The 23,787-nt window shown below is 36.8% G+C and overlaps 1 protein-coding gene across 1 annotated transcript; it reads left to right on the top strand.

The window, feature by feature from the left end:
- The first annotated feature begins 1,002 nt into the window (after window positions 1-1,002).
- On the top strand, window positions 1,003-23,482 carry GLRX3 (glutaredoxin 3). Its single transcript, XM_039334779.1, has 11 exons — window positions 1,003-1,177; window positions 5,518-5,626; window positions 8,726-8,800; window positions 9,332-9,533; window positions 13,734-13,906; window positions 13,990-14,051; window positions 15,985-16,042; window positions 17,198-17,250; window positions 20,474-20,513; window positions 20,596-20,688; window positions 23,213-23,482. The coding sequence occupies exons 1-11, from the start codon at window positions 1,092-1,094 to the stop codon at window positions 23,261-23,263; spliced, it is 1,002 nt and encodes a 333-aa protein (XP_039190713.1). The 5' UTR covers window positions 1,003-1,091; the 3' UTR covers window positions 23,264-23,482.
- The last annotated feature ends 305 nt before the right edge of the window (window positions 23,483-23,787 follow it).

The following is a 23,787-nucleotide window of genomic DNA, read 5'->3' on the forward strand; positions in this document are numbered from 1 at the left end:
AAGGGACCTTGGAGGTCGTCTAGTCCAATCCTTTGCATATGCAGGAATCCTATACCATTCCAGACAAGTGGCTGTCCAGTCTCTTCTTAAAAAGCCTCCAGTGATGGAACGTAGGAAATGTTTATGCACAGGAATTGCAGTTAGTATACTGGCATTTATTTATATATTTATTATATTATATATTTCTATTTCTATAGGAACTTGAGGTGATATACGAGGGAGATGTAGAGCTCAAAGCATTATTAGAGATCCCACATACCCACTTTATGGTCTGTTTCTGCTCTTCCCCTCTGGGAGAAGGTTTCGAAGTATTTCTAGCAGGCTTACTCGATTCTGTAATAGCTTTGTTCCTATTATGCCATCTGCCTGGTAAATTCGCAAGATTCATTTTTCTCGCCATGCACATGTATACATAACCCACTAGACTCTTGTTTCTCTGTGTCATATATGTGGGCATATGCATAATTCTGTATTTATTTATGTCATATTTATGCAGTGTATATTGGAGGTGCTGACCCTCAGAGAGCCGTATGCAACGAAATTTCATTTTAATGTATGCCGTTAGTGTACATTCAAAGTGACAATAAATTTAATACTCTACTTCGTTTTTTTTCTTTCTTCACAGCAACTGAGTATCATAACCCTACAACTTTTTCTAATTCACCCAGGGAACCCCCAGAGATCAGTCAGAAATCCCATCTATCCATCCACCCACTCATCCATCCAAACAGCAGACAGCTTGAAGCACCCTTTAAATTGTTTCAAAACATCGTTCGTGCTGTGGTTCACAGCGGGGGCCGTCGCCACTCAGCTCCAGTACTCTCATCTTCTCCGTTCATCGCACAGAGTTAAGACTCTTCACCTGGCAACTTCCCGGTCGCGCGGCCCGCCTCCCACGTAAACAATCGCTCTATCGCAGGAGACCTCTCCGACGAGACTACCTGAGTTCCAGCCCGCATGCGCGAGATTTCAGCGACCATTCGGGAGGCAGGAGCGGACAGCAGAGGGGGTGGGTGGCGCATGCGTGATGAAAGAACCTGAGGAAGGGGGATAGGCTGAGGAGTGCTTCCCCGCTTTGGAGATCAAAACCGATGATGGCGGCGGAGGCAACAGCGGGAACCTTACTAGAAGCGACATCCTCGGCCCAGTTCCAGGATTTGCTGCAGCGGCCGGACAGGTGGGTTCCCAGCCGCCTTTTTGCGGTTTCGAGGTTCCGTTTCCTTGAGACGGGGAAGAGCAAAGACCCACTGCCAAGTATCGGTTGCGCCGGGCTGGTACTCTGGTGGAGATTTAAATGCGTAATTCTCGTGTAGATATGACTCGAATTTCAACTTTCATTGTGGAAAGCTCTGCCGTTAAGGTTTCATGTTTTTTTATTAACCCAGCCACTCTTTGATTAAAGTTTTTGCTAGCTAGGAAATAGAAGATGGGGTCCCCAAAATGGTCCGTATGGAACCCCAAGAGGCTGTCCAGGAGATCTATATCATCATCATCATCATCATCATCATCTATAGTAGCACTGTCTATGGAGATTCTTCCGTTTGTGAGGCATCTGTGGCACAGTTGGTTAAACCAGCATTTATTAAATTATTTTCAGGTTAACAGTGTGAAACTCCATGAAGGAGTTGATGTGCTAAAGAGTTTGGGGAGCCCTGGTCTAGGGCATTTTCAGGTTACCTGGTTGGGGATGGCCAGCATGAATTGGGGAAGCTTTCCTAAGAGTAAGAAGGTAAGTTGAATTTATTTCCAGAAAAAGTACCCTCTGTTTTCTGACAGAAATGGTACTAGTGAAAGTCAATGGAGAGTCTCAGTCATCCAGGTCATAGTTATCCCAAAAATGCTTTTTCACGAGGCACCTGGACTTTCTTGTTTTTCTTTGAAGATGTTTTGGTTGGATGAGAAGCAAAATGTCTTCAAAGAAAAACAAAGACCAGTTGCCTCATGAAAAAGCATCTTTGGGGTACTGGTGGACCTGTCTCTTGATGCAATGCATGCAAACACATACACACACCCTTACATCTTTATGCAGCCTTGTTCGTTTGACCTCAGACCAGAAGATTCCCATGATTTTTTTCATCTTTCTGCAAATGGTCATGGCTTTGTCAAACTTAATTGCAGTTCGTCTCCTCATTCTGCGGGTCTCATTTTAATCCCATTCAGCATCTTTTCTGTAAACAATTAGGACATAAAGGAAAATGTTTCTGTGACTATATGGTGGTCATTCATCTGCCCATCACATCCGTCAGCCGTTAGACCTGGCGCTCTTTAAGTAACATATTCATCCCCTACTCTGCTCATGTTAGAATGATTGGGTTCTTTGGTGGAAAGATGGTGTTCAACGATGTTCAATGATGAGACAGAAGTAAAAAGGCTTTATAAGTAGTCTGGGTGGGCACGAGAACAGTGTAGGTCAATTCATCTGGGAATATTGAAGCTGAATGGAAAAGAGATTTGTGATAAATATGTTAATATGTCAAATCCCACAGATTTCAATGAAATCATGTCTGGATTCCACCTATTAAAAATACAGTGTGTTGACAGGTTGCCTCCTCTCTGTTCTTTAACTGTAGAATCTTTCTGATAAAACTCTAGTTCTTCATCATAATATTTCTTAGATAGGTTGAATTTAAAGAGAAAGATACAGATATGCTAAGAACCCTTCAAAGGAGTAGTAGTATCTCATCCTTACATTGTTTTTTTATGTTATTTATCATTAATAAATAGGTAAATCCTGTGTTGGGGATGCATACAGATAATCCTTAATTTATGATACAATTGGGTCCAGAATTTCTGTTCTTAAGCAAAGCAGTTATTATGTGAGTTGTGCCTGATTTTATGACCTTTTTTGCCATGGTTTTTAAGCAAATCATTACATAATCATTAAGCCAATGATTTTGCTTGTCAGAAGCTGGCTGGGAAGATGGCAGTGAATGGCAGTTGCATGACCTGGAACAGTGGGGATGCTGTGATGGTTGTAAATGTGAATATCAGTTGTAAGTCACTTTTTTCATTGACATTGTAACTTTGAACAGTCACTAAATAAATGATTGTAAGTCAAGGGCTACTATAGTTCCTTAGTTTCTTATGTGTATCTTTATTTTTTTTCCACTGAAAATCAAATAATTAAGCAGAAATTTGGTTTGCTACTCCAGTTTCATCTTGTTTCTTATTATTTTCATGACTGAATTGAACTAGAGAGGGAATGCATGAATTGTGTGTATTATTCCTGTAGAACTAGTTTTTGTGCTGAGCAAGGAAATATTAAAATTAAACCCTGTGATCTTGCTGAATGTAGAGTTTGGCCCCAAGGAGTCTTGCAACCTATGAATATGTATGAACATAATGGTGAGAGAAGGGCATTATCTCCTTCACATTTTAGAAAATGAGAATGAGAGCATAAAGCTGTCTTTAGGTTGGAAAAGCTGAGTTTTGCGAGTGACTCAGCAGGACAAAGATTTAATCCAAGGTATATTAATTGTTTTTCTTACATACTGGTACAGTACAGTTTTAAGAAATAGGTACAGATCCATTTTAGACAGGATTATTCCAGGTGAAAGTATAAATAACATAGTTCATTGAAATGAAATAAAAATATGTGGGGAGAAGATGTTAGAATTCTTTGTTGTATATCCTCCACCGAAATATCTTTCCAAAGATGGAATGTGTGTGTATCCCAAATGGTGTAAAAAAAGAAAATAGAAAGTAAAAAATATAGTAAAGAACAAGAAAAATATATGAAGAAATGACTTTCCCAATATCACAATAAGAGTAAACAATTTTAGTAACTTATTTTCTTAAAATGTAACAAAGATCTTTTTCCCATATCCCATCTCATATATACAAACAAATCCACAAAACTTTGTCATTACAGTTCTGATGTCAGCAAAAGTCCATTAAGAGCTACCAGAGATAACAATATATTAATTTTAACGATAAAAAAATAACTCTATATTCCTTCTTTTTACTTCTAACAACCTTGATTTTTTGTCCCTATAAAAAATAATGAGGGGATTGCAACCAGGCTGACAAGCAGTGTGCATCCTCATGTGTGCAAGCAACGGGTGAGCATGTGTGTGAGCAGTGTGCATGCACACTCCATTTGCACAAATAGAGCTGCATGTATGCTTGCCCGCTGTTCATGAGGAACCATCCCATCTTTCTCTTCCCGCTGGTCTGCAAAAGCCAGAAACGTTGAGGAACTCTGTTCTATGGTAAAACTTGTTCCTGTTCCCATAACATATTCTAAACACAGCTTATCAATAGAAGCAGGTAGTCTTAAAAATTAACTTCTGGGTCCATTGTTTAAAAATATTCTTCAGTGTATTCAATGTTAAAATATTCTGCTCCATTTTTATATTAGTAAGTCAAGTGTTTTTTTCCTTTAATTGTAATATTTAGTTCTAGTTCCTTCAATATCCTATCCTATCCTATCATTTTTTTTAAAAAAATCATTTTTGGGGGCATTTTCCCACAGGAAGGATTCTTATAATTAATTCCAAAATTTTATTTCATATCCATCTGAACCTTTAGTCTGTTTATATCTTCCCAGCCACAAAGTTCTATTCATTCTTTTGCTGTTTATTCCAAACATTTTAAAAAAATATCTTTAAACTTCTCTGTAAAATTTATTTTGCTAAGACTGAAGGAAACTCACTGGGTGTTTTCAGACTTGTCAACCCAAAGATTCCTGTTAGCGGAAAAACAATTAAAAACAGTGAAAGTGATTTGAAAAAAGAAGCACGTGAATCCAATGTCTGCAGGCACTGACTGTGGTTTGAGCAAGATGGCTATTCCTTTGCCTCCCAGAGCTCTAAACCCACTAGAGACCACTGTCTTGTCTCCTCACAAGGTGCAACTGACTGGAACACTTGGAGCTGATCTCAGGTCTTCTCCTTATCTGAAGTGGAATTATGAGGAGCTGGTCAACTTGCTGGCTCTTCATTCTATCAAGGTCACCTACTTTGCTTTTAGAGGAACTGTCTTCAGTTCACCATTTTGTCCCTAGAAGTTCAAAAAGTGAAAAAAAAAGTTTCTTTTTCATAGTTTTCTATGCAGAATATTTTTAACTACAACTGAGCGAGTAGGAGTTGGTACCAACAGTTACCTGAGAAGTAAAGTAGTACTTCCAACTTTTGTAACTCCTGCAGTTATACAGAGAATGGTTGGTTTGGAAGTCTTTGATATTCAGCTTCCCACTGAGGAGCAGCTGTCAGGGTCTATTCTTTGGCAGCAGTAAATGGGATGTGAAGGGAACGGCAATGAATGTGAGTTGAATTTGGATCAGCCTTGGGCAGAATCAATAGCTAGGCTGCAGGGAATATAGGGACTGGTAATATATCATGTCAAAATGTTGACCTGTTGCTATTGTCTTTTGATTGACAAGGGGTTCTCTTTAGGCAAAGAGGATTTTTTTTTCCCAGTGCCAAATTCGTACACTGTGCCTCTAGTTGCTTTTTACATTGTTCTGGTCTGCAAAAAAAATCTGATTACTATGTGTTTCCTTTTTTCTTATTGCAGGTCTTTAGTGGTGGTTCATTTTTGGGCCCCATGGGCTCCTCAGTGTGTTCAGATGAATAATGTCATGGCTGAACTAGCAAAAGAGCATCCACAGGTTATGTTTGTGAAAGTAAGTCAATACATGTGTGATTGCTGACTTTGTACATGCAGAACAACAACAAAAAAGTCCTGCTATTCTAAATTAAGTTAAAAAAATGTGAATTGGGGCAAGGGATTTTTGTCAACCTCACAATTATTTTCCATTTTCATTGGTGGCATATCAAATGCTTTCTTTAGTGAAAGTGAATATTTCCTAAACTCTTACTTGTAACCAGGATAAACTTTTAAAATATGGATATAGAAGGGGGGAGGGATAATGCTTGGTCATCCAGAAAATGATGCAGCACAGACTTCACTCATAAACGTCAGGATTGTGGATTGTGTCAACAGTGACATTAAAAGCGGCTATGTTCCAAGCATTCTTGCCATGCTTTATTTTTAATAGATCCTTTATAGAGGATTTTGAAATTAAGAAAGCATACAATAAGTCCTTGATTTAACAAACTAATGGGGATCACATTAGAGATGAATGTCAAATGAAAGGTAAATGGGATATTAGACGTATATAAGATGTGCATAATATATTTTGAACTCCCATCCTGGGTATAGGAATATTTACATTTTCTAATAAGATGTTTCAAATAATCAAGGAAAAGTAAGTCTACTATACATATAGTCTTGTATATCTGTGTGCTATAATACGTATACTTGGAATTAGTAAAATGCAAAATTGGTGGAAATTTTGAAATGACAAGATTTTGATAAAGAACATTTTAAAAAGAAAACTTGCCATATACTGAAATATACATAACACTTTTTAAAAAAATATTTTATGGAAATTAATTTTCCTTAAAACTTTATGAAGTATGTTATATAACCTGGTTTGTTTGGTATATCAGATTGTAAAACCATATATTGTTAAATGCATTGAAATCATTTATTTAAAATTTAATTTAAAATAAATAAGGTTTTTCTGCATTTATTTTGTGATAAAACGTTGAAGTCAAAAACTGAAGAAATTACCAACATTATAGAAACATTAAATGTTTCTGCTTTATTTCTTGCTGTATCGCTAAGGGAAGGATTAAGGCTTAGAGTGCACATTTTGCCATAGGAAGTTTATTCTAAATCAGTCTTAGTTGTTGAATATTAAAAGTACCATTACTACCAACAGTTTTTGTCACTTCTGAATCTTTGATATGCATACTTTCCTTATAGAGCAGTGGTTCTCAACCTTTTTAATGCCGCGACCCCCCCCCCAACCAGTCGTAAGTCGAGGACTACTCAACTGGTGCAGCACCGTTTGCAGAATGGGACTTTTGGCGGGCTCAGCAGGGCAGAGACAGCCTGGACAATTTCTATTGGCTTTCAAAGCCAATAGAATAAAAGGGAGTAGCACAGCTAAGAAAAAGGGGGAAAAAATGGCGGACTGCGTTGTTTGGTGACCCCCGTGAAATGGTCATTTGACCCCAAATGGGGTCCTGACCCACAGGTTGAGAACCACTGTTATAAAGGAAGAGAATGCAACATGTAGCTATTACTCCTGAAATCTGAAATAAAATGAGAAAAATAAGAAAGCCTAAGACCTAGTCTATAATGCATTCTGTGCATTCATAGGTACTATGTGGTAATACAGTGTTACAGGTTGTCCTTGTTAATGACCCCAATTATGACTGGGAATTCTGCTGCTAAGCGAATTAGTTACTAAGTGTTGTTTCATTTTGTAGAGAGGTGCAAGATTTATCCTATAGACTCCCATATAAGGCATTTCCATACTTGGATACCATCTTGATATACAGACTTCAGCTCCCAGAAGTCTCATAGGAGTGTGTTAGCCAGATACAAGCTGAAGTAGTCAGGTTTGGAGGAGAGCAAGTTTAAGAAAGCTACCCTAAGCTGTTATGTATCTAGAGTTATATATTAATCGATTTTTCATAATTAGTGGTTTTTAAAATATTTTAAGCATAGCTACTGAATGCTCAGATTAATATTTCTGGTTGTTACAGTGAATGAAAGCCAGCAGCATTACTTCTGTTTATTAACATGTACCTTCACACCAAAGTTTGTGTCTTAAATGTTTATATAGTTTTAGATTGTTTTGTTATTCAAGGATTTCATTCAGTTGTGTAGTTTTGAACTACTATATTATGTTTACAATATGCAAAGGAGTGTTTATTTGCCACTTTCAGAAAAAATATTTTGAATTATTTCAAAATACGTTCAACTTCAAAACATCCGGATGTTAATAGATAGGAAAAACACTCTTTCTATGGTCAAATAATCAGTTTTTGAGCTATTTATATTTTAATCCTAAAAGTCACCAACTCTTACTTTGTCATTATAATACATTTATATTACATGTAACAGACACAATTTGATGATTAAAGTATTATAATTAATGCTTTATTATAACTATACATTATAATTAAGGCCTAAATGTCTGTTATACTTGCTTATTTTCCATTTCCAAATTGTTCAGCATTCCCATTAATACTTTCCAAAGTGTGCAAGATTAGATCAGGACTTCTGTAGTTGTACATGGAAGCCTCATTCCAAATTGCACTTTTGCAGTTTGATATTGGATTGTCAATTTCTCTTGTCAACTTAGTAATGTGCTAATATCTAATGGTCTTTCAGGAGTTAAAAACTAAAATGTACCAGGCATCAATAGTTTATTGAAGAAATACTCCTTTTTTCCCTTCATAATTTGCAGAAGGCTGGAAATGTCAGTCATGATGTACTGCCTCTTGAAATTAGTCAATAGAGCAAACAGCAAGAATTGCTGTGGGCAGAAAATAAGCACTGTAATCATGACATAACTGGGGTCAGTGATTTATGGATTTCAATATAGTAGTAGCTGCATATGATTGAAAATTTACTAGGTCACTAGTGCACCACGAATTTTATTCACAGCCTCTAGGCATTTTTTGAAATGTGCAACAAAATAAAAACCTCTGAACCTGTTTTGACATGGCAGGCTCAGTGGATGACAAGCCTGCCCTGTGAGTTTCATTTAAATGCAAATGTGTCACAAACTTTTGCACTGAAATCCTTTTTAAACATTTAACATGACTAAAAGAACAGTGTAGACAAGATCAGCCAGTGCAGTCTAAACTATAAATAAGCTTTTGGAAACGAAATCATATTTCTTTCTTTTTTTTAAAAAAAGCTGGAAGCTGAAGCAGTGCCCGAAGTATCTGAAAAATATGAAATTTCTTCTGTTCCAACATTCTTGTTTTTTAAGGTAAACTTATTTTATTTCTTGAATTAATGCTTTGGAGGAAATACATTATTTCCAGTACTGGTTAGATTCAATATTCAGTTTATATAAAAATGTTTTATATAAAAATGCTAGAGATGTCATGATTAAGTTATATAGAATTTCTGTTTTTTAAATATTGCCTCAGAAAGTATTTACAAGAAACTACATTTCAGTTATTGTACTGTTAAATAACCATGTTAAAATCAATTTCATATCTAAGCTCATTGTGATGACTTAGTTACTAGATATTTTAGAAGTTGTGTTTTAATCATTTTGATTCTCATGCTCACTGATGGCTTTACTAATTTACTATGATTTGTGAATGGGTTTACAGAACTTCCTTCTGTTTTATAATTTGTGAAATGAACTTTACACCAGCTGCTGTATTTGAAATTTTCTTATAGCTTTTAATACGATGATATGATTTTGTTCTCTATCTTATGGTGATCATTTTTAGAAATATATTCCTGTAGCCCTTGCAAATTGTTCAAAGCAGCTACTGTCTATTGACAGAATTCTCAGAAAATTGATCGATTGGATGGCGCTCATGCACCAGAACTGACCAAAAAAGTTCAGCGTCATGCATCTAGTCTGATTCTTTCATCTGCTTCTGCTGATAATGAAAAAGAGGACTTTAACTCACGACTCAAGAAACTGATTAATGCCGCACCTTGCATGTTGTTTATGAAGGGAACGTCTCATGAACCTCGTTGTGGTAAGAATTATTTTAAATGTTTGTATAGTGGGACAATTTATTATACGATTTTGTGTTGTAAGTTTTTTTTTTTTTAAATCTGATCTCTGCTCAGGAGTGATCAACCCTCTTTTTAGCAATACTACTAGTTCACTCATTTAGCCTGGGCTCTAAATAATGGATGACACAATTGCCTTGCTACTTTAATTGCAACTATGCTACATCCAAGTCTGGTTTTCTGGGTTCAGGAGATTTAGGAGTTGTTGTTAGGTTAAGAATACTGTAGATTATTTTGAATAGAAAGGGGAACAGGGAAAGAGATAATAGAGGTTGTCCTATATGGGGTATACGAAGAAAAGGTTGTGTAAAATCTTTGCTTACAGAGATACCACTCTTGTGGACTGAAACTATTCCAACATTGGCAGATCAGAGTATAATTATTCCAGTCTCTTCTAAACCACACAAAAGAAACCTTAACACTTAAAGTAGAGTAATATTTTACGTGTGAAAAATGGGCAAATGGTTGGAGTAATTTCTTTCATATATATAACATGGATCAATGAGCCACGCAACTGGATTTCTGAGGAGAAGAAAGCTTCATCCACTTCAAGATAATGCCTGTACCCTTTAAGTTAGTACTCTGTCTGTTCCCTCTCTGCAAGGAGCTTGGAACACCTGAATATTTGAGAATCATTCAGCTAAGTATGTGTAAAAGATTCCAAGTTTGTTTATAAACTTCTATATAGCGCCTGTACAACATCTGAGTTGTATAGTAATATCTGAGTAATATCTGTTAGTGACAAAAATAGATCTCTTGTAATAATATCTAAAGGATTCATCGTTAAGGAGATTGTTGTTTGATGAATAAACCAAATTTTGAATGTATTTATCATTACCCTTCTCTTTATGCATTTTATTCGTATTTTTATTCATTTTCTTTGCTCTCAAAATATTTCTGTCTCTAATTTAAATTTGCTATGCCATTGGCTTGCCATAAGTACTCTCCTATATAAATGGTTTCTTTCAGAAATGTACATTCTTTGACTCAAAACCATTCATTTACCAGCTATTCAAAGATGCAATGGCACTGAAAAAAAATGACAACTGGTCCTTGTACTTACGACCATCACAGCATCTCCACAGCATCCCCACGGTCACACAGTCCAAATTCAGGCGCTTGGCAATCAGCATGTATTGACAATGGTTGCAAGGTTCTGGGGTCACATTATTGCCATTCACAACAATCCCAGCTGGCTTCCGACAAGCAAAGTCAGTGGGGGAAGCTAGATTAATTTAATATTGTGTGATTCACTTAGCAACTACAGTGATTCACTTAATAACAGGGGCAAAAAGGTCATAAAGCTGGATGTGATTCACTTCTTTGTTTAGCAATGGAAATTCTCATTCACATGCATTGAGTTCAGTTATTGAGTTTAGTTTAATACTGATTGATAAACTATGCATGCATACTCATTCCAGAATAGCAAGGACCAGAAAATAAATGAATGTGAGGAAGAGATAGGTTTTAGTTATTCCTTGGCTGCTGCTGTATCTGTGTATAAATCTCATGCAAATTTATAACAGCAGCTTAACTATGTTTTGGCTCTTACTTCCTCAGGAAGCTTATAAAAATAGTTATGAATGTATATTATAAAATTCTCTAGATTGCCTTATAAACACTGCATAACCACTTGCAAGACAGGATATCAGTTACATAGAGTTACTTGTTCTAAAGTTCCTAACAGATTGTGTCCAGGCTAATTGCCATAAGAAAGACAATGGTTTGCATTTGTAACTGAGGGTAATTGATCATTGGAACCAGCAATCCTTATTATGGCTGGTATTTTATCACTGCCTATGTAAAATCTATTTACTACAATGTTACATTTCATCTGTGCCCTAGGTCTCTGCTTATACCATGTTTTCTTGAAAATAAGACCGGGTCTTATTTTTTTTTGCCTCCAAAAGAGCAACCAGGTCTTATTTTCAGGGGATGTCTTTTATACTCACCTCTGGCACCGACAGTCCCGCCTATCCGGTCCACTTCTTCTGCAGCCGAAGGAGCAGCTTCATTCTGCAGCTGCATTCTGGCCTGTGTTTTGCAGTCAGGCCTTTCTGGAAGGCCTCTGCAGCCGAGTACCAAGCTATGGATTCAATCCATAGTTCGTTTCTCCGCTGCAGAGGTCTTGCAGATTGAGGTCTTGCAGTTTGAATCCATAGCTCGGTACTTGGCTGCAGAGGCCTTCTGGAAAGGCCTGTGACTGAGAAATGCAGGCCTGGCTGCAGAAGATGCCACAGAAGAAGTGGGTCAGTGAGGAGAGGCCTGGCTGCAACGGTAAACGGGTATGGGGCATGTGGGGCAGCTCCACATACCCCTATCGTAGCTTGACTTTTAGGCATGCACGTCACCCCAAACTAAGGCTTACTTTGGGGGGTAGGGCTTGTATTAGGCCCACCTCCAAAAATCAAGCTAGGGCTTATTTTTGGGGTAGGCCTTTCTTTTGGGGAAACACGGTAGGTGTTTTGCTTGCTGTTACTAATATTATACAACTATTATACATAACTTTCTATCTCTTCCAGTTTATATTCTCATTATGCAGCCTTGGTCTTGGTCTTAAATGTACGCTTCAAACATGCTTTCATTAGCTTTTGTATTGCTCAGATTGCATTGGTTTTAAAAAGTCAAATATTTTGTTATGGGAATAAAGTAGTGTTGGCACTTTATCCCTAAGCATAATATTTTCAGCCTGCTACTTTAACCCTTAAAAATGAAGTCCCATCAATCAATCTTTTTGTCTGTTTATAGTTGCCTACAGCTAAAATAAAGTGCTCGCTCTCTTTCTTTAGAAGCCTCTTACTGTAGAAATGAATTAATATATTGGTAGCATAATAACCATCAGCAATCACCCTGTAGCTGTTTACTAATGAACTCCCAGATGAATGGGGAAAGAAGGGAGATCAGGATCCTTGTTTCACTCGAGGCAGTACAAGAACTTAATGCTTCAGTTGTATGAAGAAAAGCAACTTATACATCACATAAATAAATACTGTTCGCTCTTGGCTCAAAATGCAGATTATGAAGACCTCAAGCTACAGTACAAAACAAAAGTAATGGGAAAATTTGCCAGATAAAAATCTTGTATAGGTTCCTTAGAATGTGCACTTATTTTAAAACTGTCATAATATATCTGGTGTCTTAGAACTTTCTGTAAATTGGGCAATATTTTTCAGATACCATGCAAAGCTATGAATATATAGCAACACACGTAGACACATAAGGAAGATTTCTGTTTTGTAAGGAGAAAATTTAAATATAGTAGACAATTGATTATACACACATACATATGTACAATATATAATCAGTTTTCTAGGTAGTTTTATTATTTTTGTTTAAATGGAATTAATAGTAAAATAACATGTTTGATTCTGAAATATAAATATGAAATGTCACAGTTGTACAGTAGGGATTAAGGAGATGGGTAAGTGATCCTATCTCACTAGGCCCTTCTCCTCCTATGCTCTCCACTACTTGGCTAATGCTCAGTTTTATACCTTAAATTATTAAAATGTTTGTTAATTGACATTAAGCAAGAATTCTCTGGTTGAGGTCAGCTATGAACTCTCCATTAATGTGAATATATTTTCAATAATGTCACAGCTGGGGAGGAAGTAAAACATGTTATCGGGTTGATAATGGTGCCTGGAATATAATTATAGAGTTGTGTAGGAACCACATACAATATAGAATAACAAGGTTGTAAGGGACCTTTAAGGTGTTCTACACTAACTTCCTGTTCAAGCTGGAGATGACATTCTGGACAAATGTTTGTCTAATCCCTTCTTGAAAACATCCAGTGATAGAACACCCACAACTTCTGGAAGCAAGTTATTCCAATGATTAATGTTCTCACTGTAGGAAATTTCTCCTTAATTCTAAGATGGATCTCTTTTTAATGATCTTCTACCCATTACTTTTTGTCCTGCCTTAAGGTGCTTTGGAGAATAGGTTGACCCCCCTCTTCTCAGTGACAGCCCCTCAAGTATTGGAAGACTGCTATCATGTCATCCCTAGTCCTTCTCTTTATAAGACTAGACATATCCCTTATCTTACCATAATTTAATTTTGTGGGAGACTTCTTTTAGTTAAAGATCGATACAACCTCATTAAAAATTGTGCTTTTTTTTTCTTTTTGTCTCTTTCTCTCCCCCCACATCTTCCAGGTTTCAGCAGACAAATGATAGAAATTCTTAACAAACATAACATTGTGTTTAGCAGCTTTGATATATTTTCTGATGAAGAAGTGCGCCAAGGTCTAAAAACATACTCCAACTGGCCTACTTATCCACAGTTATATGTAAACGGAGAGCTTATAGGCGGACTGGATATTGTTAAGGTTAGGAACTAAAATCATCTTTCTTTTTTTAAAACAAATCTAATTAAAAATATTTTTATAAATATAAAATTATTGTATTTTAGGAGCTTGAGGCTTCAGGAGAATTGGATACAGTCTGCCCTAAGGCCCACAAATTAGAAGACAGGTATGATGCATTTTGTTTTCTGTTTATTGTAAAGAAGAAAATGGGTATATCCCATTATTGAATTTAATTGCTGTCCACTTTATAGTATTGTTAGTTTTCTTTTTTATGCTACAGAAGAAAAGTTTACAGAAATGTGTATTATGTGCATAAGCATCTTTTTTCTTTTTAGTGTTTTTCAGTTTGATTTCTTTTTTTCTATACCTATTTAAGTGTAAGAATATTAATTGCTGTTCTATAAAATGATGATTGCCAACTCAGATTAGTCCCAACTAGCTTGGTCAGTCATCAAGGATGGAAAAAATATTGTCTGTATTCATTCGAAAACTGATAAGTTATTATTTTCTATACTAATGGCTTAAGGAGTCTTTATGTTCAGTTCTTTCAAGTACAAACACTATAATTTTCTAAAATTCTTCGAGATAGCATGACTTACATAAAAAAATAGTTATGCAAAACATTTCTAGATCAAAATAGTTTTATCCCAGAATGTTCCATTCTGAGGTTTTGAAGAGCTTTTGTCCCTACTTGGAATGACATGTTCCAGTCAGAAAAATGGATTTTGAGTTGGGAATATTTCTAGTAACTTTGCTGTCATATTGTAATAGTGCTTGTAAGACTGAAATTGATATTCTGGTGTAGGAATCTTCTTCATCTCATTTGTGGAAGTTCCCTTTGCCTTCATCATTTTGACTAGGTGTCCCCAACCCCCTGGGTTGTGGCCTGTTACTAGGCTGCAGCCTGTTCAAAACCGGGCTGCAGAAGTGGCAGATGAGTGTGCACTCCGCTTGCGCATGCAACAGGTGGGTGAGCGTGCATACGCAGCTCTATTTGTGCGAGCAGCAGGTGCATGTCCCATCATGTGTATATGGAGCTGGGCATGTGCGCTTGCTGTGCTCCTTGTGTAGAACCATCCCCTCTCTCTCCCACCACCAGTCCACAAAGCTGGGAAAGTTGGAGACTGATGATGTTGACTATACATAGTACTAGGCACAGATTTGCTGAGATTTTACCATTATTTCATTACCCGTGTATATTAGCGATTTTCATTGTTAACTGCCATCACAGAGCCAAAAATCTTAATGCTTGTTAATTAAAATAGCTTTACTGCAGGATTCTAACAAGGCAAGAGTATAGAAGAAAAACATGTCCCATTATTTATGAAATCTACTTGAATAATCATGATTATATTAGAAACTGAATAAAGTTGACAAAAGTGGTTTCAAGGTACTAAAGCATCACCGCTATTCTTTGGATTATTGTGAAGTAATTCCTACTACGTTAAGTAGAGATTAAATGCTGTGATTCTGGCTGGAATTCTGAGGAAAAAAAAGTCTGTGCATGAGAATCCATTGCTAGCCATTTTTTTTTAGAAATTTGTATCTTTGTTATTGAAATAATTGCCTTGAAAAGATGAGATGAACCATATCTGTTTCTTTATTAAACTTTGTTGCCCATTTTTAAAATAAATGTTACATTTTTCTTTGGCTAAACATTATTATAAATTCATGAGAATTATTGGAAGTTACTACTTCTGGGTATGTTACATTAACCTTATTTGCAAAAACACACTAAATGTTACTCTTTCATGCATTTATAATATAAATCAGTAGTTGTAAATAGCCAATTTTAGAGATTCTTTAAAGTTATATATGGAAAAGTATTGGTAGAAAATAATTTTAAAAACCATATCTTGTTATGAGAGAAAAATAAGCAAACATTAAATTGTTGAAAGAACAGTGACACATTTCAGTGAAAATCTATTTTTGATCTATATTCTCTTACAACATGTCGTGACGTATTGCACCTTTTTCCCTGTTGCTGGGAATCGGGTGGGTGCGGTTTCAGCATGACACATCCGGCCCGCAGGCCGGCAGTTTGACACCTCTGTCTTACAAGTTAATGTTCAGATTTTATCAATCTTTTCCTTTTCCAGGCTCAAAGATTTAATAAACAAGGCCCCTGTGATGCTCTTCATGAAAGGGAATAAACAGGTAAGATTTGTAAAAATGTTTTAGCTTGATGACCATTGCAGCTTATCACAATAATGCATTACAGTGAGGGGAAAAATTATTTGATCTCCTGCTTTGTACATTTGCCCATTGACAAAGAAATGATCAGTCTATAATTTTAATGGTAGTTTCATTTTAACAGTGAGAGACAGAATAACAACAAAAAAAAAAATCCAGGAAAACGCATTTTAAAAAAGTTATCAATTGATTTGCATTTTAATGAGTGAAATAAGTATTTGATCCCCTATCAATCAGCAAGATTTCTGGCTCTCTGGTGTCTTTTATACAAATAATAAGCTGAGATTATCTCAGCTTGTTGCCTAAATAAAAGACACTTGTCCACAGAAGCAATCAAATCAGATTCCAAACTCTCCACCATGGCCAAGACCAGGGGTAGTCAACCTTGGCTTTTTTATGACTCGTGGACTTCAATACCCAGAATTCCTGAGCCAGCTTAGCTCAGGAATTCTGGAAGTTGAAGTCCACGAGTCATAAAAGAGCCAAGGTTGACTACCCCTGGCCAAGACCAAAGAACTGTCCAAGGATGTCAAGGACAAGGTTATAGATCTACACAAAATTGAACTCAGGTGATAATTAAAGTTGCAGTTTCACTTACCAACCACTTCACTTAATGACCTAGTTGCCAGTTCCAATTGTGGTTACTAAATAAGGACTACCTGCAACCATGCTTTCATGTGTAGTTAGGTAGATAGACATGTAGAAAGTTCACAGTGGACTATACTGCATATTTGATAAACTGGTATAAATATTTTGAAGTGAGGGCTGGGAAAAAAAATCCTCTTCTGGTTTATTACATGATGTAGGTTTCTGTGTTAGATGTTAAAGTCAAATGTACTAATCAGGATTTTCTGACATGTTAATTTTTAGCATGTTCTTGTTTCTTTCTTTCTTATCTATGAACTGTTCCAATCTGTTGCCTTCTAATATTTTAGAAATTAAAATAATGATATGAGTAGTAATCCACTGTCTCTTGAAGATTTCAAGTTGGAAAATGTAAACATCCAAAAACTATCTTACATTTTTTAAATCAATTTGCCAGAAGTCACAACTTTAAAATTTATAGATACGTGTTAATATAGTAGAAAACAATGGTTTGTACTTTTATTCTTATTTTAGATGGCAAAGTGTGGATTCAGCAAGCAGATTATAGAAATTCTAAATAATACTGGGTATGTAACTAATGTATTGTCTTAAATCATGTATTTTGTTAGGGCACCTAATCCTAACCCTAACCTCCATTTCCATTCATCAGTTCTGTTGGTTCTCTCAGTGGCAATCTGCCGAACTTGGACTCTAATTGTGTCATCTCAGTAGTCAGTTTAGGATTGTAATGCTAATCTTGCTAACTATATAATCAGAATTAGATCTCATGTTCAAGATCTTTTGTTCATCTCTATCCCGCTTAGATTTTACTTTAAATCCCCTTGTTCAAGTTCAGTATGCTTTGATTATATGTTCTAACCACTCTTTCTTATTAAGTGTTAGGATTGTTTTTTAAAATTTCTCCAATTAGATTTACCCAGACTCAAAAGAGCTGCAAAAGCAATGAACTCTGGATAGATTTTTTTGGGAAAAAAAATCTCCCTATAAGGGTTTGGGAGTGTTTTACTTGGAAAAATAAAAACAAAGTATAAATTATGAAACTTGCTAGTTTATATGTGAGTGTTGTATACAGGTATTCCTCAAGTTACGACAGTGCAGTTAACGATTGTGCAAAATTATGACATCTGTCTCAAGGTTACACATGTTGCAGCACCACATTGGTCATTCGGCCTTACGACTGACTGCAGAGATGCTGCAACATACCCCCTGCCTATTTCCCCCCCATCTTGCCCCGCCAGGTCTCCACAGACTGGGCCTGCTTTGCTAGAGTCCCGGATTCCACATACTCTTCTCCGTCCCATTTCCCATATGGCTTTACTGTACTTGCTTTTCAAAAAGCTGCAGAAGAGGCTGATCCATGTGGCAGAGAAGCCAAAGTCTTTTATTCAGAAGCTGGTGAATCTGTAAGAATGTGAGATGTAAGGAAAACAGCTTTGCCCCATCTGAATAAAAGGCTGGATCCTCTGCCATGAGGGCCTGCAGGCACGGTTTGGGCCCAGTCTGACCAGTGCTGAGCAGCCTCCTCCTTGCCGCTAGTTCGAATGAACAACTTCAAGGATTGGGGTAACAACAGCCAATCAACGAGGAGTTGATTGCAGTTAAACCCTAATGAGACAAAGGAAGCAAGCTCCCTGTTGATCAGCTGCTGCTGCCCCAATCCCCTAAAGCTGTTTGGAAGAAGGAGGTTGCTGTGGCCCTGCCCAGGCCTTTTCTACTACTGTGTTTCCCTGAAAATAAGACCTGGTCTTATATTCTTTTTGCCTCCAAAAGTGGCACCAGGTCTTATTTTCGGCAATGGGGGGTGGGGTTGGGTCTTTTCCACTCACCTCGTGGCACCAAAAGCCATGCCCAGCCGGCCCACTTCTTCTGAGGCTGAAGGAGCAGCTTCATTCTGCAGCTGAGAATGGAGCTTCGGCCTGCATTTTGCAGTCAGAGGCCTTTCCAGAAGGCCTCTGCAGCTGAGAACTGAGCTACGGATTGAATTCATAGCTCAGTTCTCGGTTGCAGAGGCCTCTGACTGTGAAATGCAGGCCAGGGGATATTGTAGAAGAAGTGGGCCGATGAGGAGAGGCACCCTTGCCCTTGCTTGATTTTTAGGCATGTGCCTCGCCCCAAAACTAGGGGTTTTTTTGGGGGGAGGGGAAGGGCAGGGCTTATATTAGGCCCACCCTCAAAAGTCAAGCTAGGGCTTATTTTACAGGTATGTCTTACTTTTGGGGAAACACAGTACCAGAGGCCTGCTGGCCACATGGCCCGAAGCTGATGTCTTTTACTCAGAAGTTGGCAAAAAGGTTTTTCTCAGATTTCATGTTTTTACAGTTTTGCCATCATCTGAATAAAACACTTTGGCTTATCTGCCAGTGGGTCAGCCTTTTCTGGAGCTCTGGATATCTTCAAAAAGTAAGTAATACATGGGATATGGGGCAGGGAGGAGTAAATGGAATTTGGGACACTAGCAAACCAGACCCAGTCTGTGGAGACCTGGCTGGGCAGGATGGGGGGGGGGAAGCAATTGTGAGGATCCCAGGAGAGCATGATGTATGTCAGTGGATGGGGGAGGGCTTGAGTGGCCTGCTCCAGCACCAGGCCCCACATGCTCTTCCTCACCCTGAGATATCTCAAGTGCATTCAACAACGTGTGCATTCAATTAGCGAATGCATTGGGGAAAGCAGGGAGTGATCATGTTCATTTAATGTGATTCAATCAAACGAATTATCGGATTACAAATGTAATTGGCAGGCTCTATTACATTCCTAACTTGAGGATTACCTGTATAGCCTCTAATTCCAGAGGTCACCAACCTATCCCAGAGGTCACCAACCTTTTTCAGTTAGCGGACTGGAGGGAAAGGGAGGGGGAAGCATTTTACATGTGCGTGTGTAAGCAAGCGCACATTGCAAATGGGGCAGGGCTAGCACCTATGTGATACTAGCCCTGTTTCCATGCCCCATGGCGCAGCACCACCAATTATTGCGTCCCGCAGCACGGAGACAGCCTGTTTTCACATCCTGTGGCACAATGGCATCCCGTTTTTGTGCTCCAAGGCAGGGCAGTGCTCTGTTTTTACGTCCTGAGGCACAGCAGCATTCTGTTTTCGCGCCATGCAGTGCAGCAGAGTCCGATTTTCATGCCCTGGGGCACGGCAGCGGCCTGTTTTTGCACCCCAGGACATGTCATCCTGTTTTTGAGTTGCGGCCGTGGCCCATTTTCGCCCAGGTTGCGGCCCTAGCACATGTGGGGGGTGCTCTATCCTTTGTTACTATATTATCCTATATTGCTATAGCAATCACTGTTACAATAGTATTATCTATTTCATAGTAGTACTATTATATAGTAATGTTTTCTTCTTAAAAATATTATTCTGCCTTAAATTTCTCCCTCTGGAATTTCTTCTGCTTTTTTCTTTTGTTACTTTTGTTACTGACCAGGATACTTGCAACTTTCTATGTTGTGTTTTTATATTATACTTTTCCTTGCTTTTCCCCTGGACCATTCACTTGGTTTAAAGGAAAAACACTTTCATTTATTTGGCTGTTTTATTCTGTTTGCTGGTGGCTGCAGGGCTGCCAAAAGAAATGTCTCCTCCATTCACCTTCTGCACCTTTTCAAGCTTTATTGGCAATTTTGCCATGTTGACATTGGGGAGAAGCTCAAACAGAAAGGAAGAAGGTAGCACAGATGCTGGCATTTTTTCTAAGCAGGTTGCTCCTTGAGAGTAGGCTACCTTTCAAAACTGTTACTATTTATTTCTAGGTGAAATAATAAGTTTCAATATCTTTTTTATTTAGTGTGGATTTTGAGACTTTTGACATACTGGAGAATGAAGAGGTATGTTGTTGATATGTAACTCTCTCATTACTGAGTATAAAAATCTATAATGTGGAATATTAATTAAGTCTACATTTCTTAGGTGCGGCAAGGATTAAAGAAATATTCAAATTGGCCAACTTACCCACAGTTGTATGTGAAAGGTGAACTCGTCGGAGGCCTAGATATTGTTAAGGTGAGAAAAGAATTATTGAGAAGTTTGTAACCATTTCATTTTTAAAAAATAGGTCTCTGTTTATCCATTTTGATATATTAGTTGATGCTCGGATTTATGATGTGTTACTTAATTCCATAAGTGTTATTTTAATGTCTTAAAAATTTGGGTCCAGTATTAAAGTTAAATCAGTGGAAATAGCTTTATCACATTTTATCAAGGCCATATTATTCCTGGTCAGTGAGAAAGTATACTCACATTATGGAACATCTACCTCATATGATAACTTTGCTTCCCTTTATTCATTAATTATATCTTCTTTATTCTTTCAACATTATTGGCCAGACTGGTGGTTTTTCTTTTTCAGATATGATGGATTATCTTAATATCTTTTATACTGATTTTATACTGCTATATGGTGTTTGATTTTAATTTTATTTGTGTGCTGTTCCAATAAATATATCAAAGCTTTTCTTAGTCTTCCTGCCTGAAAAAAGATGAACCTGTTTTAATGAATTGCAGAGAGATGTACAAATGCAAAGTCTGGAGCCTTTTATCCAGATCATTTTTGAAGCATACACTGCTTAATGCATGCATACTGGAAAGTCAGGCTATGGGTTTTACAGATAATTATTTCTTCACTGCCCAGCTGCCTATAGTTTGACCTACTTCTGCAGTACCTCTATAACCATTATATAGACTTCTTCTTGTCATGCAAGACTATATGTGACTAACATTTAGTAGATGGCTAGTTGATTATTATATGCAAATGCATAAATTGCATTACTTTGCACAAGTTTATTTCTGGTGCTTTTGACATTTGAAACATAATGTCTTAGAGGTTTTTTTTGTAACCTATCATCAGCCTAATATATTGCTGTAAAACAAACCCTTACTTCTTCATTCAGTGGTTATACTAATAATAGTAATGATATGTTGTTTCTTGACATCAATCAGTTATTTGTTCTAAGAACTATCTCTTCTTACTCCCATGGGCGTATTTAAAGATACTATTTGGTTTTTAGCTGTAATCTTTAACATTATTTTTTTTCTCAAACAATATGGTGTTTTGCAAAAAAAGTGTCACATTTCTGAAAAAGAAGGTGAGATTTTATTGTATACTTTTAAAAATGGCCCTGAAGGAAAAAATAGATTTGTATTTCTTGCTCCATCTTATATTTGTGTGTGTGTGTGTGTGTGCACAATGAACAAGCATTGACTTCTAAACCTAAATTCTCTGGGGTCTATTCTTGTCTTCAGTGTTTTATAGCCAATATCAAAGTCATTGTATGTCCTGAGAGGTAGAATCAATAAGTCTTATTAGTTTTTTTTTAATAGGTTTATATTATTTAGCTCAGGTAGTTATTTTTTTAAAACAAATGTTCAGCAGTATACTGCATTCAAAGATTATACACTGTATGGTTTTAAAGAATGTAAGATATGTTCACGTTCATTACATGTAGATTCTATTACTTTTCCTTACATGACACAATATGTTTTGAGGCCATAGGAATCAAGATGAATCAAATGATAGAGTTCACATTTTAATCATTTTGAAAATCTACTGGGAAGTATTTTTCATCGACAGTATCATTTTCTTATTTTCTAGATCTATTTAGCAATGTTCGATAAAAATTCCATTTTTGCAGGTAGAATCCTGTGATTTCTTTTTGGGTTGATTTTAAAAACCATATCTTCTAATTGCATTTATTAAAACTATAATTACGGCTTGAATTATTTCAAAAACAGTTGTTCTACATTATTACCTCCCCCCCCAGCGTAGAACATTTCACAGGTTTCTTTATTTTCATTAACATAGAAATTTCTCAGAATTTCGTTAACTAGTTATAAGCCTTGGCCTGTAATTTTTTTTTTAAGTCAGTGTTTTTTGCTCTGAATTGTTCTTGCAACCAAAGATATAATAAAATACGATTAACAGTACCCCAAAGAAGCATGCTTACGACATTTACCCTTTTCCATTCTTGTGATGTTCTAGGGAAACATGAGTAGGAACAATGCAAGTGTAGAATGTCTTATAGTAAGTAGTGGTAATACTTTCTAATGTTTAAGTCCCAGAAAATTGTTGCTGTTGTGAATTACAGTACTGGATTTAGATCATGAATGTTCAGCCCTTTGGCTTGCCTGGGCTGGATTGAGTGAAGTGGAATTGTCTTGGGCTGCATAAACATATAATATAGACAATGTAGATAACCCATAATAAAGTTTATGAAATTATGGGGCTGTATTCTAACTGTCCAGGGCCATAAGAAACCATGGACCATGGGTTGGACAAGCCTAGTTTACCTGATCTAAAGCAAGATTCATATCTGAGGCTGGGAAGACTCCATGAAGCTGTGCCAGATAAGATTTTATAGTTGAAATATAGAAAGTTTATATGACAGATTTCTAAGATACATTGGTAGATTACCCCGTTAATGAATAAAACAGCTATAGTCACCAAACTTTATGGATCCAACTTGCTTTTTTTGGTAGAGTTTTTGTAATCGTATCAGTCTCTGAATGTTTTCTCCCTTTCTTCATCCAGGAACTAAATGAATCTGGTGAGTTGTCATCTATCCTGAAAGTAGAAAATTGATGCAAATGAAATACATTAATCAAGAACAACAGAAATACAAACATTGTTATTGACATTTGCACTGGAACAGGTTACAACAGAAAAAACAGAATTGCAGGTTTCTGACTTCCGTTTCATCCTTTATCAGGCCATGCTAGAGAAGTATGTAAATGTAGAATTTCATACAACTGTAAACTTGTGAACATCTTCAAACTGAATTAAAATTGAAGTTCAAATATGTATCTGAGTACTTTAATTTTTCATTCAAATCACACAAGCATCTAGCTGTCCTAGCCCTTGTTGAACTGGTAGATCTGCTCACAATTATATAGACATTGAACTTTCTAATGTTGTGGTCTGGTGCATGTAATAAAAACATTATGGTGGTCCAGTCAAGTTCAAGAATGAAGATTCCATCCTATCAGAACATGAGCCATATCGTTTTAGTCATATTTTAAGTAATCTGGCTAAAAGGGCCATAGTATAAAACACTTAGGGGCTTTTCCTTACTTCATTGATTGGTAATTTAATCTGAATTATCTATC

This window comes from Crotalus tigris, unplaced genomic scaffold (assembly GCF_016545835.1).
Source record: "Crotalus tigris isolate CLP2741 ecotype Arizona unplaced genomic scaffold, ASM1654583v1 scf7180000017546.9332058, whole genome shotgun sequence".
NCBI classification, from domain to species: Eukaryota; Metazoa; Chordata; class Lepidosauria; order Squamata; family Viperidae; genus Crotalus; species Crotalus tigris.